The sequence below is a fragment of the Falco punctatus genome, assembly GCF_963210335.1.
Source record: "Falco punctatus genome assembly, chromosome: 15".
Classification (NCBI taxonomy): Eukaryota; Metazoa; Chordata; class Aves; order Falconiformes; family Falconidae; genus Falco; species Falco punctatus.
The window spans coordinates 11,692,068-11,717,947 of NC_137595.1; the positions used below are offsets into that span (position 1 = coordinate 11,692,068).

Below are 25,880 nucleotides of genomic sequence, written 5' to 3' on the forward strand. Positions count from 1 at the left end.
CGCGCTCCCCATTGGTCCTCTGGCGGGGACGGGCAGGGCCCGCCCGCCCCCGCAGTGGCGCGAAAGGGCGGCGGGCGCGGCTCGGCGGCCCGAACGGCCGCCCCGGGAGGAAGGCGGGAGGGAGGCGGGTTGTACGGCGGGAGGAGGCCTGCGATTGGTCGTCGCCTGGCCGTTTGGCCTGCGATTGGCCGGGTCGGCCGCGGCCGCAGCTGGCCGAAGGCCCTGCCCCACGTGGCCTGGCGGGGGGGTCTGGACGGGGTTCGTTGGTGGCATGATTGGCAGCCCCCTCCCCCCCGCGGCCATGATGGCCGCCCGCGCTGAGGGGAGGCCCGGCGGGGCAGGGGAGGGGAAGCGGCCCGGCTCCTGGCGCAGGGCGCTGTGCCCGCGGCCCCCGGCGGCCCCCCAGCCCGCGGCGCGGCGCGGCGGGGCGGGGGTTACCTCAGCATGCCGCCGGGCCCGCGTCCGCCGCCTCCTCCGGCCGGCCCTGCCCGGCGCTCAGCAGCTGTCAGCGCGGCGCGATGCGGAGCCCCGTGGCATGCTGCTCCGCCGTGTCACACCGCACCCGCGTCAGCTCGCCGGGCTGCTGCACCCTGCGCTGCGCAGCCTCACCCCGCCGTGTCCCGGGCCGGGCCGTCACCGGGCGGCAGCACCCGCAGCCCCGCTCTGACCAGCGGCTCGGGGTGCGCGGCAGCACCCGCAGCCCCGCTCCGCGCCGCTCCCCCAGGCAAACCCCCGGCGCGGCGGCGGCCGGCAGCGCGGGCCCGTCGCCCGCCATTTCGCGTTCCTCAGCGGTTGTCACAGGGGGTGCGCCCTCAGTAAGAGAAACTGCAGCTTCTCCCGCAGGAGCCCGGGCGCCTCAGGCGGAGGCTGCGCGGCCAGGGGCGGCGGGGCACCGGCAGCGGGAGCGGGCCAGGCCCCGGCGATTAGCTTCAAAGGCTGGGTGGGACCGTGTGTGTCGACACTATCAAATTCCAGCAAGTTTTTAATTTTTGAAGGATAGTGCTTATCTTCTTCGCTTTTGCTTTTTTGTCTCGCATGCTTCTACCTGCCAAAATACAAAGAATTACTTTGCCCTCGCAGTATGCCGTGCTCCGTCTCTTTTCCTTTGGCCAAATCGTGACTTGATCTCGTTTCAAAAGCAAAACGATGGTATTGATGGTATCGGGCTGCATGTGCAGGGGCACTGACCTCCCACCTGTCCAACCAGTCCCGCTGCACTCCCTGCAAACTCCATGAGAAAAAAACACCATGATCACCATCATCAACATTTTCTGCACTTCTCTTCAGAATGTGCAGCAATACTTCCTGCTATTTATTTTTCTGTTAGAAATAGCCTTTGGCCACGTTTTGAGATCAAAACAATCATAATTGCAGTGGATACACTGGATCGCAGGCACCCCTTTTCCCCCTGTCTTCTGCATCATTGTTAAAGCCCATGTGAGTGCTACTTTTAACAGGCTAATTCAATTTCTGAGGGTTTTTTCACATTTATAATCAGGGTTTTGTTCCTAATTCTGTAGTCTCCTGTCAACTTTCAGGTTGTGTGTCATTACATTACAATTAAATTAAAAAGCTAAATCAATTGATTAATTTAGCTTTTTCAAAAATAAACATTGTTTAAAGGTTTTTAAAATACACAAAACAAAGCCACAAACAGCTTCTTCAAAATTTGTATGCAGTTGTGTAATTCCTACTTGTTTTACTTGACTGTCTCGCAGAGAACAAACTTCTGCAATGAAATTGGCATTGGGAAGTTATTGCTTTGAATTCTTGAGAATTGACCCAGAAGAAACAGTCAGCAATTTACAGAGGCTGGCCACATTTTCTTTTATTTCCTCTTGCAACTATACTGGCCCAAAACGCTGCTGTCACTGACCCCAAAGGCCAGTAAACTAATGATTACAAAATCCTACTTTTGAGGAAGTTTTCTGTAACCTTTTGTAGGGTGTCATTAAACTTGGAATTCATCTGGATTAAAATATATATTAATTGCCATACTTAGCACTGATGGAAACTGGAATATCAACATATGATAATTTTGATTTTTTGGGTGTAACTTTTGGTGTAGCAGCTTGTGAAATGCCATGATACACAGCAAATCCAAGGAATGGAGAAGGAAGAATACAGTGCTTTGCTTCTGATTTCTTGCTAACAAATCTTAGTAACACAGAAGAAAACTTCACTGTCAGATGGCAGCCCGGTGGTTCAAGTGATGGTGTATGTGGACACCTCCCAAATTTCTAGCTTGCAGTAAATCCACATCAGTGTAACCATTCTCTACTAATGACTCCGGTACTTTTGGCTGGAGGACACCTACAAAAATCCAGCAATTTTGTTGGCATTCTTATATGGGCCTTTCACAGTTCACAGCATTTTTTTCAAATGATAGTTTGGGATAATTGCAAGTTTTCAATGGCTGTTCTGTACATATTTTTCAGTGATAAAGCTACACAGTCTAAAAATAGCTTTCAAGGACTCTCTTCCTTGCAAAACAGACTACAAAAGGTTTGTTGCTGCTATTGCAGAATTTAGAAGATGGATAACTTCTTTCCAGTTCCGGAAGTATTTGTTTTGTTTCTGGATTTAAACCATTTGCTTGTCTTGGTTTAAATTCCATTCTGCCCCCTGCCCCCCCCCCCAGCCCCAGCTCTTGAACACAGAATGAGTGTCTGCTGTGCCCCAGCATCCCTGTCCCCTCCCAGTTTATTGGTGAACCACCACTGGGAACCTGAGGCTGAAGGCAAGCAGGAGGTAGACTAAAACATGCAAATTATGCCCCTCTGAAGAACTCTGAGTTTCCCCTACACACGGCTTTGTAGCATGTCTATCAGTTTCCTCCTGGGATCACTGAGATGGGATTTGCAGGAGTGAAAAATCTGACAAAAAATGCCATTAGATCCTTAATCCTGTAAACCAGGGACTGGCAAGCTTTCAGGTGTAAAATCAAAGACTTTTTTTGGTTTTCCTCTCCATCCTGATCTAGAGGCCAAGCATGCTTTCGGGAGCCCCAGTGAGCTGGGGGAAGCTGCCTCTCGGGAGGGAGGATTTTGCAAAGCTTCAAAATGGATGGCGCCACCTTCTCCTCCAAGACCAAAAGCCAGGGGCTGGGTGCTGTGGTTGCTCATTGTCTCTTCTCCAGCTCTGCATCATCTTGCTGCCTTGCAAAGCTCACAGCAGCGTTAAATGGCCGCGAGTGCCATCTAGGAAAAGTCCCTGCTGCCCTTCAGTGTTTCAGCTACCACAGTATCTTTGTAGGTTAGACAGCACTTTGGTTGAGAGGACAAAAGTCCACCTACCTTAGCGATTTATCAGTATCACTAGCAAAGCTCTTGGAACAGGATAATCTCAGAGATTTGACTGAGGAAAAGCTGTTCATGCACCAAAGTCCTAGTTAAACAAAGCCAAAAAGCTTCCTCGTAGGGATCCTCAGCCATAGCTCATCTACTAGCCGCTTGCATTGCCATTACTTGAAGAAGGGACAAGGAGAACCAGCTTTGAAGAGGGAGTTATTTATCTGGTTCTTGGCCTAAATGGTACGAAGGGAGAGACTGTGTGGTTGAAAACCACTGGTCTGAGGGTCAGGTTGTCTGTCAAAGGACAGTTAGGGAAACGATCACAGCCTAAGTGGAGGCAGGATGTGAAAGTGCATTGGAGTATTTCAACTTTTGTGTTGACACCCTTATTCAGAATTAAAGTGCTAATTCTAATTGGCTTGCTTCATTCAGAAGGCAAAGTATAATAAATAGAATTATCCACTTCCAATCTAAATAGGTTTATTTAGTTTTCCCTGTGGTTTATAATGGAGACAAGCACAAGCCAGTTTTGGTAGCAGAAAGAAAAAGCTTATAGCCTGAGCTGCTGCGTTCCCACATGTTTTGGGACTTGTGAAGTAAATTACTGTCCCCACTAAGGAGAACCTGGAAGCACACAAATGGCGAAATGCCCCTTTTTATTTACCCAATTCTATGGAGGTGCATTTTATCAGCAATACCTTTTGTGTTTCATGCCCTGAAAATATATTTTCCAGGAAGTTTTAAGCAGCCCATTAATACCAGCAAACTTCATGGTGATGTCGATCAAAACAAGTAGCCCTTGTCCCTCTCTTGGCACATTCCTGCATACAATTGCCACTCAATTACCACCAGCCACTTAATCAAGGACATATTTTCATGCAGAAAGCCTATGGCTGAGGATTGTTTTTTTTCTTTCTGTTGCCTCGTGATAGCACAGCCTCACAGCTGGTTCTGTTAATGAATAGCACTTGAGTAACACAAGGCTCTGCCCTTCCCCTTGGTGGCTGAAAGAAGGGTAGAAGCTAGAAAAAAGCAGAGGCCAAAAAGAGGGAGGCAGAAATAAAAACAGGCAAAGAAGGGGTGGGTGGATGAATAGGAAAGCGAAGGCTCTAAGAAATATGGATGCCAAAAAGGTGTAGGAAGCCTCCAAGGGCTGCGACAGCAAAAGGGAGTGGGAAGTCAGAGAGGTGTGAGGCCAAAAAGTGGTGGAAGACTGAAAAGGGATGTAGAGGTTGAGAAGTTTGGGGTGAAAAAGCGGGAGGAGGCCAAAGAGGAGGTGGCAGCTCTTGGCATTGGGACTCTATGAGCGCACGATGTACGCCAGCCTCACAAATGTCTCAATGAGGCTGCTTAGCACCTGGAAACTGCTCGTGATGGCGGAGAGCATGTGGGTAGGGCTCTTGTCGACGGCTGCCACGCGGCGGCAGGATGCCCGAAACTCCTTGAACTTGAGGGCGAGCTCTTGCTTGTACTCAGCCAGCTGGGAGATGTAGGACTTGCAGTCCCGCACGTCGGGGCTCACCACACACTGCCTCAGGATAGTCAGCAGCTCGTTTGTGTCCAGCTGCACTTGCAGAAACCCATTGGGAAAGCTGTAGGCATGGCCTCGAAGGGTGCTGATTTTTGCCAAGCTCCCCTCAAAACTGGAGGTCCTTAAATCTATTTCCTGGGTCTGGCTGTCATTGGGACTGCTGTAAGCTGCCGTGCAGGGAGCTGCAGCACAGCCTCGCCTCACTACGTCTTCTGGTTGCTGAACTTCTTCCTGACAACCTTGCCCAGCTCCAGGCCCAGACCCTGAGGCGAGCTCCCGCTGAAGATCTCACTGTTGGGCATGGCGGTGGTGGCGGCGGCGGTGCCCTCCTCCTGCGTGCTGCCGCGCGGGGATGCAGCACAGTGAGCACAGGCCAGGCCACGCCGCGCCTACTCCGCCATCTTACCCCTTCCCGCCGCCCGCGTGCGACCCGGCAGTGGTGCGAGAGGGCAGCGGGCGTGGCTTGGCGGCCCGAACTCCGGGGCGTGAGGCGTAGGGCAGGCGTAGGCCTGCGATTGGTCGTCGTCTGGACGTTTGACCAGTGATTGGCTGGGGCGGCCGCGGCCAGAAGAAAAGGCGGGAGGAGGGTGAGACTGTGGGGCGGTGGGTGAGGCAGGAACTGAGGCTGAGGAGAGGAGGCGTCAGAGGAGGGCAGGGCATGGCATCCACCAGGGAAAAGCACACCATTTGTCAGGAAAAGGAGAAAACTTTGGGAAATAAACGGTATTTTAAAAAGTTTCCAGTAGAAACAATAGAGACTTAGGGATAAAAATCTCTTAAAGGATCCTGACCAGTCTCTTTGTGTTTCTGATCTTTCTACTCAGCACTTTTTGCTATGCCTCTGTAAGGAGCCCAGTTAAAAGTATGAGGCTGGAGTCCTGTTGCTGTAGCAAGAGGTGCATATTCATCAGATTCAGGAGTATTTCCAAGGTACTTTTCAAAAGTGGGATTTAGTGGAGCGTTATGAAGTGCCCTGGACCGTGTGCAAAGAGCCGGTGCATGTCCCCAGCCCTTTTGTCTCTCTCCCCAGCCCTTGGCATGTGCCGCAAACCTCAGAGGAACAGCACTGGGATTTCTGCCACTTTGGACACAGTGTGTTTGCTTTTTAATCACTTTATAATCCAGCTGCAGAAAACGCCCTCCCTGTTCACTCTGTGTCTGGGTGACACTGCAAGGGGCACGGTCTCAGCTCGGCTGGAAGGCTGTGCAGTCACTGCTGTGGAATAAGGCATGGATAGGGTCCTCATCTGCCCATACCTTGACATGGAATCACATAGCCTGACACAAAAAACTTTTGGGAAAGCTTCCTATCATGTGTATGGACTGTTTTCACAGACACTAAATAAGGTTGGGTGATGTAAATAAATTGAAATACCTGTCTTCCCTGGCAGATTTCTCCTGTGTCCATTTAGAGCCATGGGTATCCCGGCCAGCTCCACTGTGTCTGCCTATGCGTGGAATTTGTTAGGATGTTTTACGCAGGAAACCAGACGTTGTGCTTTAAATGAGGATAAAATTTAGACATTACTCATTTCTATTTGACTGTCAGCTCCCTTGGGCATGATGAAAGCAGCAGTGGGTCCCAGCTATTCAGCTTGCCCTGCTGTTGTATCTGGGGCTGCTGTGATTCCTGTGTAGTGTTGCCAGGACCTTGGAGAGGATGGAAATCCCGACAGGAGAATGCAGCCACTACGCCGTGGGGATTAGAGTTCAAAGTGCTTTAAATCATGGTGCCTGGTTGTCTCCAGCTGACAATGACCAGCAAAGTCCACAGAGACACAAGCAATTTTATCCAAACCTATCTTGGGACTACTGCTTGAGGTCTGCTCATTTTCCAGCTCCTGGTTTTGATGCTTTAACTCCTGAAAGCCAAGTCTTCTGTTTTTCTCATGTATAGCAGAGGGACCAGCAATAGCCCAGTTTGTCTTCCTTTTCTATCCATTGTCACTGATAGAGCCCTGGTGAGGACTCCTTGAGAGTGGACATAATTTAGAGAAGATTAAGGAAGGGAGCAGACTAGGGGAGTGCAATGACATCAGACCGTCATGAATGCATGTTGTGGCTGAGCAATGCTCATGGGGGCTTTGAAGGCCCTGGAGGATATCTGCACCAGCTGTAACGCTACAGCCAAAAACTCAGGGCAAAGGCCGTGTGAGAAGGGCAGTTACTGCCGATGCTGCTCTGAGGGGGTGCTAAATGGCAGGCGAACACAACCTGCCACACTCAGGCAGATTGCTCTGACGGGAGGGGATGGAGAAAAATTGATTTATCTTTATGCACACACACCTGCAAAACAGTGTTGCCCTTTTCTGAGAACCATATGCTTTGCTTTAACTTGCTGGGGGACGGTGGCTTCAAACTGAAGAAATGCTGATGCTGAGAACAAAGCAGTCTGCAGGAAGATAAATTAGATGGACAATGAAATGGGAACTAGATTGGGGGAAAAAATTACTTTTAATTCCCTGTGCTGTGTAACTGAGATGGAGTTTTTTGAAAAATCTAGGATTCAAAACCATTAACATTTTACCTGAATTATTTCCTTTAGGAGTACTTAGAAGTGCCCAACAGAGTGAGGCGGCAGGGACAGCGCCTAAAAGAAAAGTACAACAGTAGAGGCAGGGTTTCTCCATCCTTCTCAGGCTTGTACCAGTATAGCTCCTCACTTCACAAAGGGACATTTGACTGATCCTGGAGCACATATTGCCACCGCTGTACAGATAACAGTGTGCTGTGAAGAAACAATTTCTTTCTGATGGGGTGCCGATTGTCCACTAGATGGTACTAACCATCGACTCTGAAATGCTGATTGAACTGGCTACTGTCAATAGTATTTTCAGGCTCTGGGGGTTTTTAGAAAACCTCTCGGTTTTTCCATTTTTTTTTTTTGATCCATACCCAGCTTTATAAATAGGTGTGCTTTGTCCCATTCAGTGTCATCATTAGTTAGTTCAGCATGCGAAACGGTGTGATGCAGATTAAAATAACGACCTGGAGGCACAGAGAACGCGTGTGAGTCTTGACTGCTGCCGCCTTTGCTTTAGACAACACCTTCAATCCCCATACAGAGAATGACCCAGTTGCTAAGGTTTTTTTGTGTTGGATCTTTATCAGACTTGGCTTTTATAGTTCCTGTAGGCTTTGGGGCACATAGAGGGCACACATCAATGCCTTCCTGATAAATAGAGAGTTCATTGTGCCAAGAAAAACGTGTCCCCAGAGAGAAAAGCCATCTGTAGCTAGGAAACTGTTTGCTTTGCTCAGATTTCTCCTCCGTCTGGCATTACGCTTTTGCTGGGCTTTCCTCTGCAGACACACCTGAGCAGTCCCACAGGGCAGCAGAACCATCAGGCCACTGATGGCAGGTCGCACACTGTCACCTCTTCCCAGGCAGAAGAGCAGATACCAGGCAGGGGCAGCAACTTGGCTGAAAGCATGCACTGGAGCTGGTCAGCAGTGCTGAGCTTGGCTTATGGAAAAGGGATTAGGCAGGAGTTTCCTAACAGAGGGGAGTTAAAGCATGTCCTGGCTCTCCCCTGCTTTAGGGGCAGGAGGGTGTCCTGTGGGCACCAGGAGGACCACACTTTCCCCAGGGTGACTGCAGCGCCAGCATCAGCAGTGAAGGGGTGAGTGCTGCTGGAGGTGTTCCCCTCCCGGAGGGGAATAAGCCAAAATAGCCATTAACAGAAAGTAAACCCAAGTCAAACAGTTCATTTCAACAGTGCTGTTTTGCTGCTTCATGGCTTCCTTCATAGCCTGGTACTTAATTGCTGTGGAGTCCAGTGATGTTGTGGAGTCCTTATGCCCTTCCAGGATAGAGATACATGCATTTCTATAGCAGAAAAAATAAGGGGTTTTGCTTACGGACAGCATTTTGTACAGCTAAGAATAGCCACTTTTTGACAGTTCTTAAAAAGAGACACAAATGCTAGTTTTGATATTAAGATTAATATATTTAATCTTTCTTGTTTGTAAAACAAGACATAAATTTGTGTATATATATAATTTATATATTTTTTATTTATACATACTATATACAGACAATAAAAAAATTTTCCTCTGTATTAGACTGATAGGTTTATGGAGGAATGATATAGGTGTAACAGGGAGCTTGAAGAAACTTAGAGTTTCATAATAGATAATTCATGGGGAAGAGAAAAACACGGCTCCCTGTCCGCCTTCAGCATTGTAACAGGCTTCGCCCACCACAGACTGAAATCTGAATTGGCTCTTCCACTGTATATTTGCTACATGGTTCTTGAAAGCAGGAGGTTGTCCCCACAGCAGGATCCTCTCTGCCTTGCTGACAACAACGGCCAAAGTCCGGGACAGCCATGGGCCAGGGAAGTTATTGCACTCGGTAGAGGATGCGTGTGTTAAAAGCACATTGTGCATTTCTGTAACTCCTATGGAAGAACGAGAGATTTCGAATGTGCATATTTATAAAAAATAATAGAGATGGGAAGCGATTGATCATACGTGATCATCCCCAAGCACTGAGGCAAGCTGGCTGGGTTTGACAACCTGTCTCGCTCCTGGCACCGTGAGGCCAATGCCACAATTTCCCTTTCCAGCTGGAGGTGGGTACGATGGGGAGAGGCACAGGGACCCTATCAGGACCCACTCTCCCCATGCATTCATGAAGTGCAGTGGGTAGCAGGGTAAGGGCAATGCAATGTGTAACCTTGCATTTTTCTCCTTGCTTTGTTTTGGAGACTGGGTGACTGCAGTGAAGCACCAGTTAAGGCGATCTGATTCATTAGGTCTAGAAGCTAGACTGGGAGGAGGAGGGAAACCTCAGAGTGTGAAGGAAAGCAATGAGGAATCATTTTACCATTCATCTGGAAGTAAAAAAACCAAACAATCCGAAACCCCCAACTCCAAATAAATAACCATCACACAGTACTAAATAATGCTTCTTACAGCAGTCAGTTCGGTAGAGACAGGAAAATGATCCCAGCGCCCTGGCAAGGATGGCAGCTCCTTTGGCCGATGGCAGTAGGATTGCCAGGCTCAGGGGCACGCTGTGGCTCACAGACAATGCTGATCAGGGGTTTCTCTCTAATGGGCATAGTGAAAGGAAATAGGAGAGAGTTTGGACTGACTCTTGGAGGCACAGACCTGACCGCTGCAGAAAGGTCTGAAAGAGGTCTCCTCTCAGCTGCTAGCCCAGCTTCTGGCTTGCAATGGTCAAATATCAATCTGGGTTCCTTGCAGGCTCTCCAGCATGGACACAGGCATCAAGCAGAGGAAGGGAAACACAGAATCATAGAATTAAAGAATCATTGAGGTTGGAAAAGACCTTTGAGATCATTGAGTCCAACTCTTAATTCAGCACTGCCAAGTCAACCACTAAACCATGTCCCTAAGTGCCACATCTACATGTCTTTTAAACACCTCCAGGGATGGTGACTCAGCCACTTCCCTGGGAAGCCTGTTCCAATGCTTGACACCCTTTTGGTGAAGAAATTTTTCCTAATATCCAATCTAAACCTCCCCTGGTGCAACTTGTGGCTGTTTCCTCTTTTCCTATCACTTGTTATCTGGGAGAAGTACTTCTTTTCAGGTAGCTGTAGAGAACAATAAGATCCTCCCTGAGCCTCCTCCTCTCCAGACCAGCCCCCCCAGTCCCCTCAGCCGCCCCCCATCAGCCTCGTGCCCCAGCCCCTTCCCCAGCCCCTGCCCGGCTCTGGACACGCTCCAGCCCCTCCACGTCCCCCTGGCAGTGAGGGGCCCAAAGCTGAACACAGGATTCGAGGGGCGGCCTCACCAGGGCCCAGCACAGGGGGACGGGCACTGCCCTGGCCCTGCTGGCCACACTGTTCCTGACACCAGCCAGGCTGCTGCTGGCCCCCGTGGCCACCCGGGCACAGGGCTGGCTCCTGCCCAGCCGGCCCAGCCAGCCCCCCCAGCCCCTTTCCCGCCGGGCACCTTCCCAGCCCCCTGCCCCAGCCTGCAGCGCTGCCTGGGGCTGTTGTGCCCCACGGGCAGGGCCCGGCACGGAGCCGGGTTGAACCTCACACAACCGGCCTGGGCCCCTCGCCCGGCCTGCCCAGACCCCCTGCAGGGCCTCCTGCCCCCCAGCAGGGCAGCACTGCCCCAGCCTGGTGTCCTCCGCAGACCGGCTGGGGGTGCGCTCAGTGCCCTCATCCAGGTCATCGATAAAGATATCAAACAGGGCCGGCCCCAGCGCTGAGCCCTGGGGACACCCCGTGTGCCCCCGCCAGCGGGATGTCACCCCATCCCCCACCACACTCTCTGCTCGGCTGCCCAGCCAGCTTTTTACTAAGCAAAGAGTACTCTTGTCCAAGCCATGAGCAATTTCTCCAGGAGATGCTGTGGGAGACGGTGTCAAAGGCTTGACTGAAGTCTAGGTAGACAACATCCACAGCCTCTTCCTCATCCACTAGGCAGGTTACCTTGTAGAAAGACATCAGGTTTGTCAAGCAGGATCTACCTTTCATAACCCCATGCTGGCTGGGCCTCATCACCTAGTTGTCCTGCATGTGCTGCATGATGGCACTCAAAATGATCTGCTCAGTAACCTTCTCCGGCTCCGAGGCCAGACTGATAGGCCTGTGGGTTCCTGGATCCTCCCTGCTTTCATGCATTAAGCCCTCGCCTTTTGCACAGTCAGTGTCTGTGCTCAGGACTAGGGCAGTGGTGCCTAAGCTGTGAGTAGAGCCTGCTAGGGCGACCTAGCTCTGCCCCAGGATTATGGCGTCCTGTCCATTCTAGGACTACTTTCCAAGCCCTTGCATAGCAGCAGCGACTTGTACCCCAGAAATCCCTTCTGCTGCTAATTATGTTGCATTTGTGGGCCAGGAAGACCCTGGAGGCAGAACAGCTGTTTACGTGGCAAGACACTGGTTTGGCTCCAAAATGCCCCAAGTGAAGCCAGGAGATCTCAGCTCAGTCCTGCTGACTCACTGGCACACCACACACCGTGACAAAGGTCTCTGCACAAATGAGGCCCAGAACCACATAAAATCAAACCAGCATGGAGACTGGCATGCCGTCACCAACAAGCCAGCATGGGACAGCAAGCGGAGCATCTGCTTGAGATCCCTGATGAGCTGGTTGCACAGCTTGCAACAAGGCATGAATTTACCCTTCAAAACCACCAGCACAACCAACCATTCTGTAGAGATAAAAGAGGGTCTGGGCTACCGCAAACCCCAGCAGATGTGGGCCTGTAGACACGCATCCTCACCAGACCTATGCTATTTGAGAACCACTAGCACATGGCCCGGCACACACTGCACACTGGCTTGTTGGTTTTCGTAGCTGGCTTACTTATTGATCAGTGTCTTCAGGGAGCGTGTGAGCGTGCTCATGACAGTGGCAACCGTGGCTGACTGGCGGGCAAGCTGCTCCACCGTCTGCTGGTGGGTCAGCGTTCTGGCCGTGGACTCCTCTGCAGCCTTCAACAGGAAGGTGTAGTTCCTCACCACTTCCTCCACCTTTGTCAGCAGCTCTTGGCGCTGGGACTCTGAGCGCACGATGTACGCCAGCCTCACAAATGTCTCAATGAGGCTGCTTAGCACCTGGAAACTGCTCGTGATGGCGGAGAGCATGTGGGTAGGGCTCTTGTCGACGGCTGCCACGCGGCGGCAGGATGCCCGAAACTCCTTGAACTTGAGGGCGAGCTCTTGCTTGTACTCAGCCAGCTGGGAGATGTAGGACTTGCAGTCCCGCACGTCGGGGCTCACCACACACTGCCTCAGGATAGTCAGCAGCTCGTTTGTGTCCAGCTGCACTTGCAGAAACCCATTGGGAAAGCTGTAGGCATGGCCTCGAAGGGTGCTGATTTTTGCCAAGCTCCCCTCAAAACTGGAGGTCCTTAAATCTATTTCCTGGGTCTGGCTGTCATTGGGACTGCTGCAGGCTGTTGCATCTAGGACCTGAAGAGTCCTGCTCATGACTGGGACCATCTGATTGTCCAGCTTCATTCCTGGGAGTATCTGCATGGGGATGGAATAGGACAGCTCATCCTTCTCACTCCCATCATCTGCAACATCACATTTCCTGTAGTAGAAGCAGTACCGGATGGAGCAGCACTTCTCATCCTCCATGTCTTCATCCCGCAGCTCAGCAGGACTTGGATACATCTCCTCCTGGACAGAGAACACTGCTGAACCCTTCTGGTTCTTTTTCTCTTGTGCTATCTGGACATAGGAGGGGTCAGCTGCTCCAGAGGCTTCCTGGATTTTGCTCTTCAGAACAGGACAAAGGATGCTAGGCTCAAGCTCTTTCTGGGGGCCTTTCTGCTTGGTTGTATAGATGTTCTGGTAGATGTCAGAGGACAGGGATGTCCTGTCAGTCTTATCTATTTCACTGACACTGTAACGACGCAAGAGTTTCCTGTAGTGTGGAGCACCCATGCACTCCCCCCGGGAGGTGCACGTTGCCAAACAGGACATGCTGTTCTCTGGATCTGACCGGTAGTCTCTGGACTCTAAACTTGTGGATCGTATCCGCTTTCCTTTGGAAGGGCTGCTCACGCTTGTCAACCTAATGGCTTCAGCCTGCTTCTGGTCATTGGTAACTATATCCCTCCCTCGCTTCTCCAGTTCTGGCATCACCAGCTGGTTAGGGGGTGGCCTCACCCCCCTGCAAATCCGCTTGCAGTCACAGCTGCGCCTTTGTTCTCTGGACATTCCTGGGACTTTTTGCACAGGACTGCTCCTTAGCTGGCAGCTGCAGCGCCCAGGGGCAGGAGGGTGCAGATACTCCTGTGGTGGGAGGTCGCCTTTGCTTTTTGGTTTGAGCAGCTCTTCAAGGAATTCCAGCTCATACTGCTTCACCTTCTGCAGCTGGGCCTGCCGCTCATCTGTCTCCTTCTTCATCCGGGTCGGAAATGTTGCAGAGAACAGGTTCCTTAACCTGAAGGGAGCTTTTGGAGCTTTGGGTTTAGCTGGAACATCAGCATCTTGTTGGGTCACCTCCAGGAGTTTTTCTACTTTTTTGGAAGGCACAGTGCTGATCTGCAGGCTCTCAGATCTGGGCACCAGCTGGATTGGCCCTTTGGGTTCCTCACTGGTGCTCCTGAAAGTGCTACCAGGTGATGGAGAGTGCAGATTGCTACTTTCAGCTTTTAAGCTTTTGGCTGAACTTTCCTGTTGCATTTTCTGTCCTTGGTTTGAAGGAGCTGTGTGTTTCTGAAAGACAAGGCTCGTGGCTTCCCCACCTGCCTTCTGACTTGGCTCTCCACTTGCAGCTTTTCCTGGAGCATCTCTAGTCACTTTTTGCTGGTAGCTTTTAGAGGCAAAAGTTTTACCAGGCATCATTTCCTCACCTGCTGAGGTCAGGTGGAAAGCTTCAGCCTTATTGCCATGAGCTTCTTTAGGACTTGGAGAAACTTCACAGTGCTGCTGTGGAGAGAGTTGCTGCTGCTGCTGCTGACAGCTGCACAATGTCTCTGCAGTTTGTGGACCTCCTTTATGTTTCAAAGGCTTGCTGCTGGCTGAGGCACAGCTGCTGGTACCATTCATGTTCTTGTCTTCTTTCAAGGCTGCTACCACTTGGGGAGCTGAGCCTTTTGCGTTTGCCACTTGCTGCAGAGCAGCTGAAATGACCGCTGGAGGTGCACCACCCTTCTGATCCAGGATGAGCCTGGAGCTTGGCTGGACTTCTTTGGGCACCTTCTCTTGCAGATCCTGTGCCTGCTCCCTGCTTGGGGCTGCTGTGGCATGCAGAGAAGCCTCAAAGCCAGCTTTTGTATGGCCTGCACCTTTGCATTCAGACCCTGGCACTGGAGCCCCCCTGTCCTGCTCATTAACCTGGGGGGTCAGCACCGGCTGGACAGCCAAGCTGTAACTCCGCTCAGCATGCTCCTGCTCCTGTTGGCTCTTGCAGTTGCTAAGGTTGGGGCTTTGGTGAGAGAAAGCTGGCTTCAATGAAGGGCTCGGCTCTTGGTGGCTGAGGGGGTAGGGTGAAGTGAGAACAGCCTGGGCAGCACAGCTCTGGATTCGGAAAGGCAAGTCTTTTCTGGCCAGGAGGTTTTCTTTGTTGATGTGTTGAGCAAGGAAGTAGGCGGCGTTCTGATGCTGCTTCATAGCAGAGACCATCTCCGAGACGTCGGTTAGCTCTGAAGAGTTGGTTTCATGGCCTGAATCCAAGGATGACTCAGGAGTGATGGCAGCCAGGACAATAAGACCTGAGGAGGGACACAAAGAAAACCCCACGACAACACTCACACCACACTGCTACACACAGGAGGGGGGAACTCCATGCGGCAGGAGGGTCCCTGGAAGGCAGGATGCAGCATCCCATCAGAGAAATTCTAGTGATTTCTCACAACTAAAGAGTTAATGCTTTTAAGAGATATCACTTGTCAGCACCAAGCTGGCTTGCTAGCTCAATTTGGCAAGAGCTCTTGGCCCAGGAAAAGGTCCTGGGAAGCTTTCCAGTGTTAGTGATAGCTGAGCTACAGGGACTTGTCTGGCACAAGAAGGAAAATAGGGCAACAGCTACTCTGCCATACCGAGTAGGGCACCCAAGGTGGGCAGAGGACTATGCTGCCAGAAGGCTGGTCCCAGATAACACCCATCTGACAGCAGGTTTGCTCTGTGAAGGGCTCACATACTGCAAAACCTGGGTGGGAACCTGTGAAGACTGAGGGCCAAAGGTACCAGCTGAGTGCGGTCACAGCAGGGAGGAACTCATGCTCACAGTACTGGTTTGTTAGTGCCTCACCCCAACATTGTGGCATGTGGACCATGGCAGATACGGGATAACCATAAGACTCCTTCAGTCACTGTCAAGGAGAAGATTCCCACCTCAGCTTCTTGGAAATCTGAGCAGCAGCTTGGCTGCTCCTGTTAGAGCCTGTTGCCACAATTTAGTTTTTACTAGAAGCTGCTCCACAACCACATACAGGATGGGAGGAGGAGACCAAAGGGAAGGATGTACCATAGGAAAGAAAGGCTACAGGGAAAAAAGAAAGTCACAGCCACTGAAATACCTGCTGTCTGCTGTGGTGGGGGATGCGGGCAATCCTCTGAAGCAGCCAGGGCTTCCAGTGCCTGCAGGGTGGACACCAGGGCATCGTCCAGCTCTTGTGCATGGTCTCGGACCGTCCGCGGTTGCACGTTGTCTATCAGCGTGACAGGGATCTTGTCGTAGAGGATGCCACACAGATGCCGGCCCTGCTCCTGGCTCTGGGCAGCTGCCCGGCGCTTGGGATCATCCTCATCTGAGCTGTTGTCTCGGAAGCCAGGAGGAGGCGCAGCGATGGCGGGGAGCAGAGATGTTGTCTCATCTTCTTCCTCATCACTCCCAGGAGGGGGAAGTGACATCAAGTCCACCATATTGTCCCGGGCACTGCTGGTCTTGCCCCCCTTGGATGAGGCCAGACGGCTCTTGATTTTGGCTTGGCAGGACTCGCAAAAGTGCGAGGTGTCGCCCCGCAGGTGGGTGTCTATGGTGTGTGCCCTGGCCCTGCTTGTGTGCCTGTCTTGGTCAAGGCCATTTGGGTCATACTCGTTACCTGCCCCGTTGTAGCCTTGGCCAGAGCTTTTGGAAGTGGGGTCAGATTTGGTCCTGGGACGAGTTTCTTCAAAAAAAATCAGGTTTTCATTGATATCCGTCCTGCTCTCTCTTTCCTTCCTCTGCTCTCGCATGTGCAGATAGCAAAAGCTGATGAGCTCCGAGTCCGAAGCCCTGGCAGCTGGAGTTCCAGCTGCTCCGGTGCTGGTGGCAGAGCCACCCACCAACCCGCTCTCTTTCTTTCCCGTGTGTCCCGCTGTGGCAGGCCGGTGGAGATTGTGTGCGTTGATGTAATCTAAACCAAAACCACAGCAGGCACGTTAGCAGCAGCACCCAGGAGAAGGAAAAACAGCATGGGGAAGCTCCTGCTCACCCTGGCAACGCATCCGTGTGCTCTCTGTCCTCCAGCGCTCGGTGTGCTGGACTGCAGTGGGACATGCATGTTCCCTGCAGCACAGCCAGGCCACCTGGCTGGTCTCTTGAAAAAACATCTGCAACCAGCTGGGCCTATCTGCCAGTAATGAGAGCAGAAGAAATGTCCTGCAAATGCAGATCACAGAATCATAGAATGGTTTGGGTTGGAAGGGACCTTTAAAGGTCATCTAGTCCAACTCTCCTGTAATGAGCAGGGACATCTTCAACTTGCTCTGAGCTCTATCCAACTTGATTTTGAATGTTTCCAGGGACGGGGCACCTACCACCTCTCTGGGCAACCTGTTCCAGTGCTTCATCCCCCTCATCGTAAAAAATGTCTTCCTTTTGTCTAGTCTGAATCTACCATCTTCTACTTTTAAAGCCTTACCCCTTGTTCTTTCACTATCGTCTCTATTAAAAAGTCTGTCCCCATCTTTCTTATAAGCCCCCTTCAAGTACTGAAAGGCCACAATAAGGTCTCCCTGGAGCCTTCTCTTCTCCAGGCTAAAAACCCCAACTCACTCAGCCTGTCCTCCTGGGAAAGGTGTTCCAGCCCTCTTATAATTTCTATGGCCCTCCTCTGGACCCACTCCAACAGGTCTAGGTCTTTCTTGTACTGAAGACCTCAGAGCTGGACACAGTACTCCAGGTGGGGTCTCAGCAGTGCAGAGTATAGAGGGGCAGAATCACCTCCCTCCACATGCTGGCCATGCTTCTCTTCATGCAGCCCAGGATACAGTTGGCTTTCTGGGCTGCAGGTGCACATCAGCAGCTCATGTCTAGCCACCACTGCCCCCAAGTCCCTCTCCACAGGGCTGCTCTCAATCCCTTCATCCTCCAGCCTGTATCGGTATCAGGGGTTGTCCTGACCCAGGTGCAGAACCTTGCACTTGGCCCTGTTGAACCCCATAAGGTTCTTGCTTCTTGAGCTTGTCCACATCTGTGTGCCACAAGAATGGCATCTCGTCCCTCAAGCGTGTCAACTGCACCACTCATCTTGGTGTTATCTGGAAATTTGCTGAGGGTGCCCTTGATCCCACTGTCTGTGTTGTTGAAGAAGGTAGTAAACAGTACTAGTCCCAATATGGACCCTTGAGGGACAACACTTACCACCAGTCTCCATCTGGACATTGAGCCTTTGACCGCTACCCTCTGGATGTGACCATCCAGCCACTTCCTCATCCACCGAACAGTCCATCCATCAAATCCCTCTCTCTCCAATTTAGAGAGAAGGATGCTGTGGGGGGCTGTGTCAAAGGCCTTACAGAAATCCAGGTAGATGACATCCATAGCTCTTCCCTCATCCACAGATGTAGTCACACCATCACAGAAAGCCACTAGGTTGGCCAGGCAAGATTCTCCCTTGGTGAAGCCATGCTGGCTGTCTTGAATCATCTCCCTGTCCTTCATATGCCTTAGCACAGCTTCTAGGAAGACCATATTCCATGATCTTCCCAGGCACAGAGGTGAAGCTGACAGGTCGGTAGTTCCCAGGGTCCTCCTTTCCACACTTTTAAAAAATGGGTGCAATATTCCCTTTTCCCAGTCACCAGGACTTCACCTGACTGCCATGACCTTTCAAATATCATGGAGAGTGTCTTGGCAACTACATCAGCCAATTCCCTCAGGACTCTGGGATGCATCTCGTCAGGTCCCATAGACTTATGTCTGTTCAGGTTCCTAGGTGGTCATGAACCTGATCTTCTCTTACAGTGGGAGGGACTTTGCTCCCCCAGTCCCTGTCCTAAGGTCCATCCACTTGAGAGGTGTGGGAAGACAGGTTGCCAGTGAAGACTGAGGCAAAAATGTTGTTGAGTACCTCAGCCTTCTCCTTCTCCATTGTTACCAGTTTGCCAGCTGTGCTCATCAGGGCAGGTGTGCTTGCTCTGACCTTCCTTTTCTGGCTGATGTACCTATAGAAGCCTTTCTTAGTATTCTTTGTGTTCCTTACCAAGTTCAGCTCCATCTGTGCCTTGGCCTTCCTTTAACATCTCTACACAACTGGGCAGTGTCCCTGTACTCCTCCCAGGATACCTGTCCCCGCTTCCACTGCCTGTGCATTTCCTTCTTGCCCTTTAGTTTGACCAGCAGGTCTTGACTCATCCATGCTGGTCTCTTGTCTTCCTTTCCTGATTTCTTACACCTGGGGATCGAGAGCTCTTGCACTCATGGAAAGCACCCTTAAAGATCTGCCAGCTCTGTTCTGCTCCCTTGTCCCTGAGGGCAGTTTCCCAGGGGGTCCTGTTGACTAACTCCTCGAACAGATCATGGGCTGGAAGGGATTTTGGGTGATCAGCTTGTCTGTACCCTATCTCTGAGGCAGGAAAACTGTAACTAACCTTCATAAAAACATGTGTGATGGAGGTGAACACATTCCTATGGGTGGCTTTGTATGTGCCACACTTGCCTTGGCCTCCCCACCTGAGTGTGTGGGCCTCTCTAGAGGAAAGGGTTAAGCTCTGAGGGATACCACATGTGTTGCCACCAAGAGCAGAAGGGGACTGCTGACATTGAAGACAAGGAACCTTCTGGCTCTGAGACATCAACCCCTCCCAGCTATAAGGAGGCAGAAGGGAGAGGGATGTACAGAGATTTACATGGTGGATGTGGAAGACAGCCAGCAGCCTGCATGGTATCAAAAGAAGCAGCAGCAGGCCACCTCCTTGTGTGGTTTGCTCCACTGTCTCCAAAATGATTACGTGCTATAGAGTTTAATCCTATAAATTTTATAAAGTTAAATATTATGACATATATGATGAGAAAGTATTGACCCTAAGGCTGTTTTTTGTGAGGAATTAGATCAATGACACCATGGACCGGCAACACACTGAGCAGTGTCCTTTTACAAACAACCTTTAGACATCAGAAATATTGTCCTGTTCTTCCCTTTCCAGCTCCCCACCAATCTCTTCTCTAGACTAACCACAGCAAATTCCTTTAACCTTTCCCAACGGGTCTGTTTCCTAAATGTCTCAGCTTTCTTACTGCTCTGGGCTGGACTCCATCCACGTCAGCTACCTGGGAAAATGTGTGGTTTCTATGCTGCGTGACAGCAGCAGGCAGAGGAAGCAAGATCCCAGTAGCTTGCTGGGAGGCAGAGCTGGGCAGAACCAGAGGAGAGCTGGCCAACACAGCAGGCACAGAGACACAGGGATGCGGGTACTACACCACCGAGCCACCAGCCATATTCAGAGGGCAGTGGGAGCAGCGTGGCTGCACTCATGAACAGGGACCTTCAGCCTCAGTCTGCCAGTTGGCCAGACCAAGCAGTTTTCCTCAGGGAATTGCTAAACATGGTGCGATATTGCCTTTCAGGGAGGCATCCAACATTGCCTGGCTGATTCTGACAGACACCCCTCCCAGTCCCTTGTTCCTTGCTGCCCACGATCCACTCTCTTTCTGTCTGGCTGTCAGCTATCGGATCAGGCTTGCTCTGAAATAGCCCTCTGCTTCTGCTGTTAAGCATTTTGCTGCGACAGCCTCTCCTTGCTCCCTTGTGTGAAGCAAGTGGCTGAAATACTGCTTGAACTTCTGGCCAGTGGTCCAGCCCCCAGGAGGGGCATCTGTCTGCATTACAGACTGAATTGTGCAGCTGTGCTGAGAATGACTGCCAGGGGGATGCAGGCTCCATCTTACCAACTATAAATTAAATCAAATACATTCTAATTAAATTCATTAGCTCAACAAATTGGACAATTTGTCTCCCCAAACACACGTTTGCATTATACTGTTCATCACCTGCCATGCTAAGATCCCAGCCAAAACAGTCTCTCTCCCATTTATGGACATACCAGGGCTCAAAAATGACAGCTGTGTGAGTGAGCACAGGGCTGCCACAGCTGGGGACGTGCATTCAGTGCTGGGCTGTGGTGGGACAGTGTGAGCTGAAGCAGAGGCTTTCCCAAAGTCAGACACCTCTGATGGGTCATGCTAGCAGCCTGCCCCGCTTGGACAGCCTTGCTGGCTGCCCATGCCAAGCCAGGGCCTGCTGCTGAATGGGGCCAAAACCCCCAAATCCACAATCCAACTGCTGGATGCTCTGGGGGAGAAGGTCCTGACGATGTGCTGAGAGAGCAACCAAGGCCACAGAGCTGCTTGGCTGACCATGGTTGCTGGTGGGAGCAGGCAGAGGAAGGGGCAGGGAGGCAAACCGATGGTGCAGCTCCAGTCCAGCACAACCCTTGCTGTGGAGGGCAAGGATCTGGCATACAGCTTCACAGGGAAATGCAGAGAGATAGATCTAACTGATAGCATCCAGACAAAGCATGCATTTCTAAAAATGTCTGCAGTTCAGCAGGAGGTTTTAATGGTCCTCAGGGAAGATGGATGTGCTCCTCTTCTAGGCAAAAAGCACAGGCCAGGGCTCAATTTTACGTTTAAGATTCTGACACAGCCTGCCTGCAGCCTGGAAAGTCAAAGCCTGGGCTAACTTGATTCATCCCAGTGGGGCTTTCTTATCATTCCTGCAGAAATGTGCTAATGATCAGCAGTCCCTGCTCCCTGTGATCCGCCTAGCTCCTGACAGCTCAGCCTGCAGCTGTGGGGAGACCAGAACTGTGAGCAGACTTAGTTTTCCTGATACACACTGAATTCACTCCTTCTGAAGGATGCCTGGGTGGCCGGGCCGAGTATACTGGGTCTGAAGGGACACTGTGCCACTCCACTGGCCAGAGGGGTTTTCATTGCACCCCTGAGGACATACTAGGCCAGCTAGAGAGGTGCTAGCTTTTTGGTTTGAAGACCATGGATCCATTGCTCCATTGCTGTCTGACCCACACCGTGACTTCCCCTTGCACTCACTCCGGCTCCCTGCAGTGACATTGGTTTCTTGAGACTGCCAAGAAAAGAGCAAGATCTACTTCCCCTTTTGCCATAGGTTTCGACCATGCCCACAAAGCAAAATCCCCGAGAAACAATCCTGACTGCTACCACAGTTGCTAGTGTGGAAAAGCACCAGTATCTTGAACATGTTGAGATATCCCCTGAGTGTCCAGTAACTGGGTGCTGCCAGCCTCCCTCCAAGCCCTTGGGGATGTTCTGGGATGCTCTCTGCTTCCCACTGCATTCCTCTGACTCCCCACAGCCGTATGTCCCATGTGTCCCTGTAGCCCATCTCAGGGTGACATGACCCAGGGAAGGACCACTCTGATGACAGACAGTTAAGTTGGAAACACTCTCCACTCATAGCAAAATGTGACAAAATGTGTTTCTATGGGGCACCCAGAGCAGAGAGCACGGTGACAGCCATCAGTAAGAGGTGCAGGTGAAGAAATGAAAGGAAATCATGTACATATACTTACACCAACATCACCTGCCAGGTCTTTCCCTGGATTTGCTGAGGTTGCTGCAGATGCTTTCCTGATGCCTCTTGTGAGTGTGTCCTCCCACATGTGCTAAGTTGGTGTCCAGGTGCCTTCCTCAGACCTCAGAGGCACTGAGTCCTTTCTCAAGGACAAGGGACTCTGCTAGCTCTCAGCATTCCTCCTACCTCCCCAGCTAGTCCCATCCTGAGAAGGCAGCTTTGAAACTCTGTCAGCTAAACTGAAGAACTGTCACAGCTCTCTAGATCTGCAGCGTCACTTGGGAGGTCTGGGGGACAATGTTCCAGAGTCAGCTGGGTCAGTATTTTTGCCCATCATCCAGCCACTGATCTTGTATTTTATATTTCTCTATACAGAACATATTTGATGTGAACACCTGCATGGAACAACGGCTGGCTGTGGGTGCTCATGGGTGGCTCTTTTTTGAAATCACTCTTGAGAATCATTTTGAGGGTGACTCACACCTGCAAGTCATCCTCAAAGAACAGAGCATCAGCGCCTGGTGGGACAGAATGTGTCTTTACTTCTTCTTGTCTCTTGCTGTGCCCAGACCAGCCCTCTGCTCCTTGCATCAGTCTGAGCACCTGAAGAACTGAGACACCAAAGTTTCCTTCCTGGTATAGGAAATCAGCAGAGCAGCCATGCTGGCAGAGTTGCCCGTGCAGCCCAGAGCCCCACTGATGAAGGCAGCAGTGTCCAGAGGCAGCAGAGGCACAGTCCCTGGCTGAGTGCATACACTCCCATTGGTCTCCAGAGCCAGGATGCTGGCCAAGGAGCATGTGCTGCATCCCTGTAGCAAGGCACAGGCTGTTCTGTGAGGACCCAGCATTTAGCTGGCAGCATTACAGGTCTTTTCAAAACAGCACCTCCTGGATCTGCTCTAGGAGCAGCCAGGAACAACACTTGCAGGGAGTATTTAGGGCCCAAGCTGACACTGCAGGTCAGAGCTTATCCAAAATGAGGACTTGTCTCCCTGCTCCTTGTTTTTTGGTTCTGCAAGGGGAATGGGAGCAGAGGGGAGGTGCCAGAGAAACCCTTCTCCTTTCTAATGCTGCAGAGCCCTGGGTGGAGGGAAGATGAGGAGGGGGAGGCTGGGGAAGGGGCTCGCACAGAAAGCAGAGGCTGAAACGTACCTGCCTTGATAATCTGAGGTGGGGGTGGCTGGCTGGGGGCCCTGGAGAATATCATCTTCTTGGAGTCCACCAGGAGACGGCAGTAGCCTGCGATCAGGCAGGCAAAGTTGGTGGCATCGGGCCACTCCATCAGCAACACCAGCGGCTGGAAGGCAAGAGAGGCAAAGTGCATGAAGGCCATGTGGCTCAGCTGACACAGGAACCATGCTCCAAAGAGGTTGTGCCAGGGCCCTGCACTGGTATAACTGGTGAGCTGGCTGGCACTTTTAGCACCCACACAGGAAAAAACAGCCAGGTGCATGTCCTTGCTCCTGTGCTGTGCACAAGAAAGCGCCTCACTGTAGCTGTAATGCCAGCTTGCTGACTCCCCTAAGGATGATGGAAGAGGTGGAGTCCCACGGGGCGCAGGCTGTGCATGGCAGGGTCCCCATGCTGGCTCCTGATCGTTTGCCTGCATGTCTACGTTCTAAGCCTACCTGCAAGCACCAATTTCACCATCAGGCCCTGGGGAGCTCAGGGAGTTTGTGGAGTCTCCAGCTGTCAGAACCCGTTTCGCTGCAGGCACCACATTGCCCTCCCATAAACTGAGACATCTGCTTCCAGCAAGATGCAGAGGGGGCAAAACCCCATTACAGGCTCCCCCAGCCACCACTCTGAGCCTGTAGATCTTATTTAAGTCTAACCCTTCAGAAAATTAAATTTATGCTTAGGAGCAGATGGTGTCTTCTCTTTTAGGAGAACATTTATTTACACGCTAAAAAGGGTCTTTGCTTTAAAGAGAAGTAAAAAATCTGACACGATCTGTGTGCTACATATAACCTTACTGCACAGTCTAGCAGCAGACACCGTGACTCCCTGACTGCCGGCTTGTCCCAAGAAGGTTAACTAGCCTAGGGAAGTTGTTGGAGTGGGATCCACTCTTACCCACCCAGTGAGGTCCCATGTACTGCTGGGACCTGGCTGGGCAAAGCAGCCTGCATCAGCTCTGCTCGGTCAAGCAGTCCATGCTTGGTCTGAGCCCCCAGCACCACTCAAGGCGGACACATGAGATGGAAAAAAAATTGACAGTGCCTTCAATGAAGTCATTGCATGGCACCTCTACCCCTTGCACAAAGCAGCCCCACCTGAAGGACCTTTGTACAGGGCTTACTGTACATGAGGCAACTGGGGGATGTTTAGCTACTGCTGCGGCTTGGGCTGCCTGTCCTGCTGTGCTTGGTCTCTTGCACACTGACATCCCTCCAAGACTCAGAAGAACTTGTTTACAACATCTAGGGCAAACCAAGCCCATTTTAAAAATGACTTAAGCCTATGCAGTGTGAAAGGCATTGAAGCTATTTTGGTCTTCTTGTTTTATAAACACAGGAGGTTTCTGATACCCACTGGCCAGTTCTCTGCCCTGCTCACCACTCGCTTTTTTAAGCCACAAAGACAACTCTGGCAAAGGAAGACCTGGCCCTACAGCATGTCACACTCTGGACGCAATAAACCCAGGTGTGAAGCCATCAGTCCTGGACAGAACCACGTCTGATCCCCAAGACACATGAGCCTCTGGCAGGGGCTGATTCCTCCTAGGGCCAGGGTAAAGAAGTTCCCTCCTTGGCTGCTGCGCAGGAAGAGAAAGGAAAAAAAATAACCTGACGTGTAAGAGAAATAACCTGACAAGTGAACACGCTCTACTGAGAGGCTCTGCCTCTGCCTGCTTGATGAGGCTCCTTCTGCATCATGAAAAATAAATCTGAGATGACACAGATCAAAGGGAAATTATCAAGATAGAGAAGGGAGAGAAGAGATTCTACACATAGCTCAAAGGAGGCAGGCGTGCAGTGGTGAGGGGGGGTGTGACATCTCTTAGCCCAGCTCCGGTCTTGACATAAGTGATGAAAGGAAACCATGTGTTCCAGTTCTGCCATATGAAGCATCCTTAAAACAACTGCATTCCACATAGGGCTAAGCCTTGTTGGTTTTTTTAAGCCATCTGTTGAATAAAGAGACATTTGTGCATTTTCCCCTGTGTTATGCAGCAGGAAGGGTTTGAGTGCTAGCAACAAGAAAGGAAGCAAACAGCAAGGGTAGGGAGGCAATGGCTGATGGGTACCCACTACTGCCAGATTAAATCAAGAGGCCAAGGCAGGTTGAGAATTCCCTTTCAAAAGCAAAACTAGAGGGGTAGTTTCTACCATGTATGAGTCACATGCCAGAGATTCACAGCTAGCTCCTGGGGACACAAAGGCTGAGTGGCACAGAGCCATGACCATTCATTGCCTTCCTCTCAGCACCTGCAGTTCAGCCCGTGGTGCTGTCCGGGGACCCCGGCTGGGTACCAGTACCCCTGAGACCCAGCCCTATTTCCATCTTTGCTCAGACACCTCTGCTTCAGGATGAACCCACCCATCCAGAGATGGGACTGTAGGTTCGTGCTGGCAAGAAGCAGCCCCTGCATCTCCCCTCCTCCTGAAGGGAGAAAGGACTGAGACACAACTGTTCCAACTGGTGTTCCTTGCCTACAAATAACACACACACAACACACCATGGCACCGCGAGCTCCCTGCCAGGTGTCCAAGCAAGCCCAGCTTCCAGACTGGCTTCCAGCAATTGGCGCATGGCATGCTGGGGTTAATCGTAGCACTCCGCTCTGAAAAAGAGGAATCTTAATACTGATTAGCATTACAGCTTAGCGAGGGGTCTTAGAAATGACTAC

General features: G+C 51.4%; 1 protein-coding gene across 5 annotated transcripts in view; it reads right to left on the reverse strand.

Annotated features, from left to right (window-relative positions):
- Positions 1–91: 91 nt before the first annotated feature.
- Positions 92–25,880, reverse strand: part of FRMPD3 (FERM and PDZ domain containing 3) — a 74,637-nt gene continuing 48,848 nt past the window's right edge. For 4 of the 5 annotated variants that reach the window (XM_080365476.1, XM_080365478.1, XM_080365477.1 and 1 more), the window contains 3 exons: positions 23,180–23,324; positions 15,788–16,606; positions 92–14,980 (listed from right to left, as the gene is read on the reverse strand). In XM_080365476.1, the coding sequence (XP_080221602.1) occupies positions 12,114–14,980; positions 15,788–16,606; positions 23,180–23,324 (3,831 nt within the window). In that variant the 3' untranslated portion in view covers positions 92–12,113. The remainder of the gene's footprint in view (positions 14,981–15,787; positions 16,607–23,179; positions 23,325–25,880) is intronic. The other variant, XR_013923798.1, reaches the window with a different exon arrangement.